General features: G+C 42.1%; 1 protein-coding gene across 1 annotated transcript; it reads left to right on the top strand.

The window, feature by feature from the left end:
- Window positions 1–644: 644 nt before the first annotated feature.
- Window positions 645–10,709, top strand: drd2l (dopamine receptor D2 like; the record flags this gene model as incomplete). Its single annotated transcript, XM_083990202.1, has 7 exons — window positions 645–1,016; window positions 2,682–2,791; window positions 5,320–5,456; window positions 7,151–7,368; window positions 8,147–8,230; window positions 8,452–8,806; window positions 10,513–10,709. 7 exons carry the CDS (start codon window positions 645–647, stop codon window positions 10,707–10,709), a joined length of 1,473 nt encoding a protein of 490 aa, XP_083846328.1.
- Window positions 10,710–11,157: the final 448 nt, after the last annotated feature.

Raw genomic sequence — 11,157 nt, 5'->3', positions numbered from 1 at the left:
GAATTAGACAATATAAACATAGCTTGTGAATGCCAAGTCATATTCACCAAAACCATCAGGAAAAAGCAGCGAGAAGATTTCAGATAACTCCTGGAAACAAAATATCTTGACGTCAGTAGAGCTTTGCAGCAAATGCACTTCCAAACTGAATTCAAACTAAACTTTAACCATCCAAACCGATAATATTTGTAGTAAAGCAGTGACACTGACTGTATAGTTTAGTCCTCTATGACATTGAGTTACTTTCTTTTTCTCTAAAGAGGCTGAAGAGAACTCTGTCCATCTCACTCAATGGTTGAAATAAGCCATTTGACCTTGACAGTGTGTCCCTGTTTGTGTTTGTTTGTGTGTGTGTGCTGCTGCTGTGGATTGTTTTTATTGTATGCATGTCCCATGTGTGGCATCCTGCAAGGTTCACTGAGGTGTCACCAAAGACACATATCCTGCCCTAAAGCTACAATAACCTTTTTCCTTTTATTTCTCTGTGTTGTCAGAGTCGGGAGCTAATCTCTGTTGGATCTATTGTTGAAACACTGAATCAAATGCACAGTGAGCGATGACGGGTCCCAGGGTCATTATTTTTTCTCTTGCTCTCTCTCTGTGTCGTCCATTTTCAGCCTGACCATGTCCACTGGAGCGAGACCATGACTTTTCTGAACGAGTCAGAGGAGCCCTCCCCTCCCTCCTTCCCTCTCTCCTCCTTAGAGCACAATCTCTCTGTCTTTGTCACCCATGACCCCTCAGACTCCCCTATAACCTTCACCTCCTCCTCCTCCTCCTCGCTGACCTCCTCCAACTGCACCAGCTCTCCGTCCGCTCCCTCTCCTCCGTACAACTTCTACGCCGTGCTGCTGGTGCTCCTGATCTTCTGCGTGGTGTTTGGCAACGTGCTGGTGTGCGTGGCGGTTTCTCGGGAGCGCGCTCTGCAGACCACCACCAACTACCTCATCGTCTCCCTGGCTGTGTCCGACCTGCTGCTGGCCACGCTGGTCATGCCCTGGGGCGTCTATCTGGAGGTGCAGTGTCTGCAGTTTTGTTGTTTCTCATTCATTTGTATTTCTGTGGGGTCACTGCTGTGACCCTCGAGCCTGATGCTATGTGAACCTAACATGTCACGTTACATCTGCTAATTAAGATCATTACAAACCTCAGATGAATATTAAAAACTAGTTTGAGATTTTTTCAAAAAACATGAAAAAAAAAAAACTAAGATCACGCAAAAGTTTAATTATACACTTAATCCACTATCATGCAGATAATTATCTGCCTGATATTGGCCAGTAATTATCGACCAATAATTAACGGCAACACACAGATAAGTCAGATAACTAAATTGTTTTTCGGGTTATTAGAGCCAACATTGCTTTGATTTTGCTTATTATCAGTCCGTTTGCCACCTAAGTTGATTTTAAACAACATTAAAGCAGAAGTAAGCGATCCGGCTAACTTTTTGTCAGCCGATGGAGTTAGCAGCCCCCGCCCTCGTCATGGATCTATTGGTCCTCGTCCCTACATCACCACATTCACGCACATCCCTTGTCTGCACACACACAGCCCTTCATGCCGTTCTCTCTCCTCATTGGATAAAGCTTGTAGGATACAAGGAAGTATACAAGACATTTTCTCCTTGGCTTACAGCAGAGCAGAGTGACTGACAGACCCATGTTTCGGACCAAACATTCTATGTAAGTGATTGCTGTTGGAAGATATAACTATTTAAGACTTATATTAACACAAATATTCCACTTACTTCTGCTTTAAATCTTAATTTTTGAGTCTTAACTGTTCTTGTTCCTGTTATTTGGTCAGATGCAGAGCTATAATGTTAAATTAATCTTTACTCACTACATTTCAGATTTTCTTAACCTTAGGTGTGTATATAAACAATTGAAAATGTCAGAATTGGCATCCGTTATGAGAAGCAGGTTATCGGTTATCAGTATATTGCACATTCCTAGTGTACTCTAATAGTACTAGTCCTAGTCTCTACTACAGCTGCTCTCAGGCTCTGGGACATTCAATCTCTGGTTTGGTTCCACAAACATCCCAAAACTAAACTAATATCACAGAAGACAAGACAAGATAGACGAGATTGAATCAGCAAAAGTTGCCTAAGAAATGGTTCAAATGATGAATCAAGTGTCGAAAAAGAACTGGATTAGTTTCCTGTTGATTTATCCGTGCGAGTTAGATGTAATTAGTTTCACAAATAGTTTAATCCCCAGTCCAAAGTAGGCCTATTTAGGTATATAAATTACACCTAATAAAATTAATGAACTTCAACAGTGAATCTTTGACAAGTCATGTGTCAAAGATGTGAACAAATAATGTTATCAGGTAAAATGACTGCATTCAGTACTCTCCAGCCCACCAACAAGACCCACATCTATCATGATCTCTCATCTGAGTTAAAATGAACCTCATAAATTATTTGTGGCAAAGTTCAGGAGAGAGGAAGAAGAGCTGGAGTTAAATATTAAAGATACTCTCTTAAAGGACATAAAGAATTTGTACTGAAGAGCGATCCATCCTGATAAATATTCATGCTGCTCCATTAGTGTGACAGTGACAACATGTCATATTGGCCCAAGTGTAATAAATGAGTGAAGGAAATAGAAGATGCTGAATGAAGGTGAAGGAGAAACGCGTTAACCGTAGTGTCACCTCGTCTCTTCTTTAAGGTGGTGGGGGAGTGGCGCTTCAGTCTCATCCACTGTGACATCCTGCTCACCCTGGACGTCATGATGTGCACCGCCAGTATCCTCAACCTGTGTGCCATCAGCATCGACAGGTGGCTTCCTCCTCTGACTTTACTCTTTCTAACACCCCAGAGTCTGGAGATGTTGTTTCCCAAATATTTATCATGACCGCATATGATGGAGTCTTGGGGTTTTGATGCAATGCTCTGTGCTAAGTGTGTTTCTCTTTTCTAAAACTGTGTCGTCTTAATTTCTTCATCTTTTAACCAACATTTGCATTATTTTTCTCTACTATTGATCTATTTCCCCAAAGTTCCTTTCATCAAGCGAGGAACTTAATTCATGATAAATAATTTCACAGCGATCAAGACCAAAATAACAAAGACAGTAAATCGATGTGTCATTTCATTACTCATACTCTAAAACCTTGATCTTCTACGTCCAGGCAAAGTAAAGAGCAGCCACCGCGTCTGCCTGCATTTCAATGCTCACACATGTCCTCTATGAAGATGCATCCATCATCTAGCTGTCAGCGAGCTGCAGGACAGAAGTCAGCAGGTAGCGCTAATCAGCAGGTAGCGTCACCAGTAACGTCCTCTGCAGTCGTTAGGGTCGATTTTTTTATCCTCATGGGTCATGGAGACGATGTTTGATGATGTGATCTTCCACCTGACGCCCTCTTGATGTTTCCATGGGGAGGGGACTGGACACCCAGCGGGCAGGCCGTCTGCAGCTGTGTCCTGATTCCTCTTATAAAGTGACATATCACGGATGCATCAGTTCAAACTCATGTAATTTGATGCACTGGCTACAGATAGAGTCTTAATTGCTTCGTTGAACCTGCTGACGATAAACTACACACTGCGGTCTGGAATCTGTCTGGGCCTCTTGCCCCGGCAATTTAAAGGGAAACTGCAAATGACAGTAAGGTTAATGTGCTGGCAACTTTAATTTGAGGCTGCTTAGATTAATAGTGAAGGAGTCAGAGGCCTTATTATGTGTAGTCCTCCAGTTTTGATGACAGAAAGTAACTGAATAAATTCACATTAAGATATAATAATTGGTGTAATTATTGTATGATCATTACTGATTATAGTTGATGTTAGGATGATAGCCCTGCTATCCTTCAGTACAGACCTGTAGAGCTGCTAGTACAGCTGTAGGCTCTTAGTCTTAGTGCGTTTGCCAAGGACAGGGAAATATGCTGTTTGTTTTATACATCACAGTTTACCCACTTTTTATAATTAGTGCAGGTACTCACAGATAGATAGATAGATAGATAGATAGATAGATAGATAGATAGATAGATAGATAGATAGATAGATAGATAGATAGATAGATAGATAGATAGATAGATAGATAGATAGATAGATAGATAGATTTAATGAAAGCCCAAAATACAGTAAAAACAACAAAAAAAGAGACAATATAGCGAAGAAGTTCACTATTGTAACCTAATGCTGTCACACTCTAATCAGGTAATGAACTCCGAACACCTGCAAAGGTGTCCTGTGCCTTTAAATGGTCTGGTTCAGTAGCTACACTATCATGGGGAACACTGCTGACCTACATCATATTCTAATGTATTGAGATGCATCTGTAAATACACCCAGGACCAAAAATCTGAGACCACTTTCTCAAAAAAAAAAGCATACATGTAGTCAATCAGAAATGTATAGGAGAAACATGTGTAAGGAAGAGAGTGTGATTTGTAGCTCAGACAAACACAATGCTTAATTTACTGCATTGTGTTTTACCCTTATCAAAAAATAAGTTCCTACAGCTGACACTTTACATTGCACCATATTGCTATTTTGATGCTATGCCTATTTCATATATGTTCTGAACTTCGATCCTTATATTTACTGAGGATCTATGTGTGTGGTTATATTTCCTTACAGACATATGTAGTAAATACTGTAGTATGTTTCTTTAAGGGTTAATCCAGTTCAAATACAATCTTGCCCTTGTGTCATCTCAAAGAGGCTGTACAGAAGAAAAAACACATTACAAAACATCAATTTATACCCATGTTCTTAATGGAAACTCGTTGTGCTGCACAGGCACTTGCATCATTTCTCCTTCACAACACTAACACATGTTCCTGAGGGCTTTTTTGTAACAATCCTTAGAAACACGAAAGTGCTGCTGCTTCAATGTCACCAGACGTGTGTTGCAGACTCCGACTCCTGAAAAAACACAGAACTGAAGAAAATAAATTGAATCCCTGTCTCTTATGTGCTTTTGTCTCTGACCCCCTAACCCACAGTCGGGATTACAGCAGCACACACCTGCATTTACAGCAGACACACTCTGATTGGTCCTGATGTGCTGCTGCCAGTTACATGTTTGTCTCTTTGTGTCTGTTAAACAAGCAGTGACAGCTTTAGCCTGTTTGGTAACTGTGGTCTTATTAGTCGGGGCTCTGAATCAAGAGCTTCTTCTAAAATATGCGTGAACATGACAATGAAGTATCAAGATAAGCACAAGTGTGTGTCCACTCTGTATTGATGTGTGTGTTCACATGTAGCCACCATGAGTGTTTAAGAAGCATGCATAATGAGTTATCTGTGTGATTCACATATTCAATTGTGTGTGTGTGTGTGTGTGCGTGCTACAGATACACAGCGGTGGCCATGCCGATGCTCTACAACACCAGATACAGCTCCAGGAGGAGGGTGGCGGTGATGATTGCTGTGGTGTGGTTCCTCTCTTTTGCCATCTCCTGCCCTTTGCTGTTCGGACTCAACAACACTGGTAACAGCCACATGTGATCTGTCCTCTTAAGTTTCCCCCCGCTCACTAGTTTAGCCGGTTCTAGCTCTATCCAGTGCTGAACAGTGCAGATAATGATGGGTGAAATGCAGATATGAATCCCAACAGAACAGGTGTATTCAAAGTTTACTATGTGGAAGCTGTGGTGAGTATAAGGGAGTCAGTCATGCACTGGATACTGCTAGCAACAAATGGGTGTTGCTGTGTTTGTATAATTAATGAGGCAGTAGGACATTAGACACACTGACCTAGATTTGCTTGTGTTGGACATATCTATCTATCTATCTATCTATCTATCTATCTATCTATCTATCTATCTATCTATCTATCTATCTATCTATCTATCTATCTATCTATCTATCTATCTATCTATCTATCTATCTATCTATCTATCTATCTATCTATCTATCTATCTATCTATCTATCTATCTCTAGTCTTTGATTAGAATAGATGATGACCAGATACCATACGCCTGCTCTTTCAACAAACCTTACTGTGCTGTAAATCAGCACACTTTGTACTTGCACATCCATTAAGAGACACGTGGCATTCAGCTGCATTTCCACTTGTTGTTCCCAGCGAGGGAGTGACAGGTGATGTCTGCCCCGCAAATAAGTGGGCACATAATCCTTGATTCGTTTGTTGTCTCACAGAGGGATCAGGAGTGAAGATGGTCAGCAGCTCACCTCCGCCTTAATGAAGGCGCTTGTGAGCAGGGGACTAAGCTTTGGATGTGCTCACAGTAAACTCAAAGGAATCCACTTAGTAAGTGGAAAACAAGAAATAATGTGAGAGTTCGACAGCCTCAGCTGTGGCTCTAAACACTGTGAGATGCAGAATGATGTAAGAACAAACTACAATCTGTTTCACTCTCCTCAGTAATGGGTTATTGCTCACAGATTACAGCACAGTCTGAAATGCGTTCATAGATTTTCATTCAGTTCTCGTGTCAGTGTTTGCACTTAAATGATCAAATATCATCGCTGCCAAACACCACTGACAAATGTGTCTAATACAAGTCATATGAAACTGTTCTTGTTTCAGTCGTTACAAGATCCAGTTGCTGTTGTTGAGCTATGCTGGCTGTCCAGTGGACAGCATGGAGAAACAGTAGTTAGCACTGTCATGTCCCAGCTCTCATCTCTGTGCATCATGACACAACGCGTATAACCCATAATCTCTTACAGTATTTATGACAGATAAGACTACACAAATATACATGTCATTACATCGTATATGATATATATTGTCATCCAGCACTCCATGGATTGCTTTCCCGTAGGTTTCATTAAAAACAAATGCACATGGTCGGGAGGAGGGTTAGCAGAACTGCAGAAAAGCGGCCAGACTTGCATAGTTTCACTTAAAATACTATAAACAAAGGTGGATGTGCTTCTGTATAAGAGCAGCATTGAAGTCATGCAGTGCAGTTTACCCTTTCCATCTGCTTCTAGTCTAAATGCTAAACTAAAGTAAGATGTTGACTACAACTGAAAGTAAAATATTTTTCACAAAATGTTGAACTTTTCCATTGACATATCTGAATAAAACAAGACCTTGCACCATGAAAGAAGAGAAATAAAATAACATCTTGTATAAATCTCTTAAAAATCCTCTGAAGGTTTCTGCGCAATATTGATTCACTACATTTGCCTATTTTCCTTTTCTCCATTAGCCAGCCGTGAAGGCACCACCTGCAGTTTCGCCGACCCGGCCTTTGTGGTGTACTCCTCTGTGGCTTCCTTCTACGTCCCCTTCATCGTCACATTGCTGGTGTATGCGCAGATCTGCGTGGTGCTGCGCAGGCGAGGGAGACGCACCGCCCCTCCGCGCAGACACGGTCTGCACACACAGGGGGGGGCGGAGGCAGGAGAGGGGCACCGACACAGAAAGGTAGAGTTCATCTGAGAAGAACCATTTTGATGATACCAGCATCTGATCTACATGAGGCTGTTGAAGCTATAACTCTGTTTCACAGTGCACAATAGTCAAGACATCTTGTGTTTTATTCAACTCCTTTCCCATTTTTTTCTGTGAAACACAGAGATCTTCTTTGAAATTCAAATTTCACTCCCTGAGTTTGTAATGACGTCCCCAGTGCAGAAGTTACATTGAGGCTTTAAGTGACATTAGAGGTAGTTATTTCCACAGTAAGAAACATTTTTCCTGCTGAAGGACTGTCACAAATTTGATGTTAAAAGTGGTTGAAACAAAAGAACAAAAGCAAATCAGAAATTATTGTGGAGTTGTCATTAAACCAGAGAGCACAGAGCCCAGCTAAGGCCAACATCAAACAACAACGTGCACCAGAGGATTTTGTGGATTGATGATGACCCAACACAGAGCAAATCATCAGTATTTTTCGCATAATTCTACTAACAAACAGATAAACCAACAGAATGTGGCCTTCTTAGTGGAGGTCAGCACAGTCACTGTTTATCAGGCCAGAGCAACAACAGTATTCTGTGTGGTAACTTGGATAAATAGGCTTATATAGAAATATTATCATGACATAACAGTATTGTGTATACTTTGGTTGATGTGTATTCAGAAATGTAACTAAACTGAAAGGAGTGTTGGCAAACATCTTTATTTTTTACGCATCATTGATATCAGCATCAAACCTTGAACTGAATCCTTCTTTTTACTCCGTGCTGTTCTTCTCTTTCAGAATAAGTGCACACAACCAGAAGATGTGAAGTTATGCACCCTGATCCTGAGACCGGCCACTGCAGCTCCACAGCGCAAGAAAGTGGTGAATTTCTCAGCCAATCTCTGTCTCTTCACTGTTTGTCCTCCTGCTGTCTACTTCCTCTACAGTGATGCTCCTGTTTCCTCTACTCTCCATCCCACCGAGTCCTTTTTTATTCCCGTTTCTTCCCGTGCTTGTTCATCTTCACAACCAAGCATCCACACCCGTGTCCGTCCTCCCCTGCCTACGCCCCTTACCCTCCTTGCTCCCTCTCTGTTTGCCAGACCCTGGTGAAGGAGGCCGTGGTTCACCCCCTGGAAGTGGAGCCCGGTCAGTTCCTGCCGCAGACCGAGCAGAGTCCGGCCCCTCCCCCCGCCCCCCAGACCTCCTCCCACCCGGGACGGGCGAGGATCTCCCTGTCCATCTCGGTGGGACCCACGCCGGTTCTTCCCTCGACGGTGACGCGGTCGGCCCTGATGCCTCGCTCCCCGACCCTGGACGACGGCATGAGGGGACTTGAGGGATGGAGGGAGCGCAGCGGAGGTAGAGACAAGTGGGGGATCACCAAGGAGAGGGTGAGAGGGAGGCTGTCGCAGCAGAAGGAGCGGAAGGCGACGCAGATGCTCGCTATCGTGCTGGGTGAGCCGAGGGAGGTGCACGTTCTCCCTGCACTCTGCTTTGAATACAAACAAACTAATCTACATGAATATTTATGCAAACTAAATTTACTACATTTAATATCTTTAAATAAAAGATAAGGAACATGCTCGTTTGTTGAGAGTGAGATTAGAGGTGTTGGGTCTGAGACTGGAGTCAGGGGGCTGTTATCTTAGCTCCATCCTGTAAGCACATACGGTAATTTACCCATCAGCATCTTTGAAGCTCAGTTATTTACCACTTTACATCTTGTTAAGTTAATTCTTAAGAGTGAATAGATCGTCTTCCTGTAAACTCTTTCTAATCCAGTTTAATCACAGAATCATTTCCGTTATTTTAAAGGGATAGTTCACCCAAAATTGAAATTTCACTCATTATCTATACTCACCCTCATGTCGACTAAGGGCTGGGAGAAGTTTCAGAGTTATCCGTGGCTTCTCTTAGTTACAGGGGGTCTCGGCGTAGCAGTGCATGTCCATATAACGGTTGCAAAGGGATACCAACTGTCTTCGTAACAAAAAGACACACCAAAAAACATCCAAATACCTCCATGCTGCTCGTATGTAATGTCCGTCTTGTATTGAAGCCCCGAAATGCGAAATTGTCCCGAAAAAAATTAAATAAGTCTATATTTCAAGCTTGTTTGTAGCGGAAGCTCCTCTTCCCGGTTCGTCAAATTTGGACGAACCAGGGTCTGTCCTCTTCAAGAAGCTTCCGCTACAAAACAAGCTTGAAAAATAGACTTATTTAATTTTTTTCGGGACAATTTCGCATTTCGGGGCTTCAATACAAGACGGACATTACATACGAGCAGCATGGAGGTATTTGGATGTTTTTTGGTGTGTCTTTTTGTTACGAAGACAGTTGGTATCCATTTGCAACCGTTATATTGACATGCACTGCTACACCGAGACCCCCTGTAACTAAGAGAAGCCACGGAGGACTCTGAAACTTCTCCCAGCCCTTAGTCGACATGAGGGTGAGTAGATGAGTGAAATTTCAATTTTGGGTGAACTATCCCTTTAAGTTTCATAAAAAACAGATATGGATCATATTTTTAGAAAGTTATCAGATAAATTAGCTATAATACACAGGACCCTTCAAAAACATTTATTACCAGGATTAGAAACCAGATTATAATCTTGTTATGAAATGAGACAGTGCAGTTCACTAGAGTTTTCTTTTCCTCTTTCCTTTTTCCCTATTTTTCATGCACAAGCATTGAAGCTGTGCTCATGACAAAATCATGCCATTTACTGCAAACAGCAATAGTTTGTGTCTTCTTGTAGCAGGAAACACAAAAACCTGGGTGACAATCAATTTGTAAATCTGGGTGACAATCAGATTGAAGTGTTATTTTCCCCTCAGAAAATCACATTATTCTTCTTTACACACTGATAACAATGAGCTTTGAATTCACATTCGGAGAAAACCTTGTTTCAGTCACAGGCAAATTGTTAAATCTTTAGACCCAAGGCGCCAGTTTTTTATGGCCTCCATTGTTTGTGGCTTTTTATTTGTGTTTTGTGATTTATGACTTGGCCGCTGTATCACTGCAGTTGTATCGAATATCTGTCTGGCTTTCTCACCCATGTATTGTTTCATTACAAATGCAGAAGTTGGCAGGATATTTGTGCCGCATCCACACGGGAGCCACTGATCTCAAAACTTCCTGTCCTGTTTCCAAGGTGTGTTCATCATCTGCTGGCTGCCTTTCTTCCTGACCCATGTGCTGAAGGCCCACTGCAGGAGCTGCTGCATCTCGCCCTCGCTGTACAGCGCCGTCACCTGGCTGGGATACCTCAACAGCGCCGTCAACCCCATCATCTACACCACCTTCAACATCGAGTTTCGCAAAGCCTTCATCAAGATACTGCACTGCTGAGAGCCACGGAGGTGCAGAGTGTCACATGTCAAGAAAAAAAAAGGTCGAGAGAGTGAGTAGAGGAGACGATCAAGTGTCAATACACAGGAAGAGAGCAATGAGAAAATGAAAGATTAAAGCGTTAAAAGATTTCTGGAACAACTTGTGGAAGGCACAGTAGAAACAAACTACTAAATATTGGCAAAAAAACAGTGTGAGGCAAGTGAGAGACAGCTACAAGAAACATGAACAAGCTGAGATGGAAAAGGAGACATGCACTGTGTTGTGTACATACACTCTGTAAAGGGAATATGTGAGAACTCTGTGTCTTACCACAGCATCTGACTGTAAGACTCCACCTATGGGAGCTTTCCTGAGACGTGACTGTTTTTCCCAATTTACCAAACACTTGTCAGACTCTCACTGTTGTATATTCTTTTAAACAAAACAAAACAAAACAGCGTCTTGC

The sequence above is a fragment of the Trachurus trachurus genome (assembly GCF_905171665.1).
Source record: "Trachurus trachurus genome assembly, chromosome: 16".
Classification (NCBI taxonomy): Eukaryota; Metazoa; Chordata; class Actinopteri; order Carangiformes; family Carangidae; genus Trachurus; species Trachurus trachurus.
This window is presented reverse-complemented; position numbering and strand designations above follow the sequence as displayed.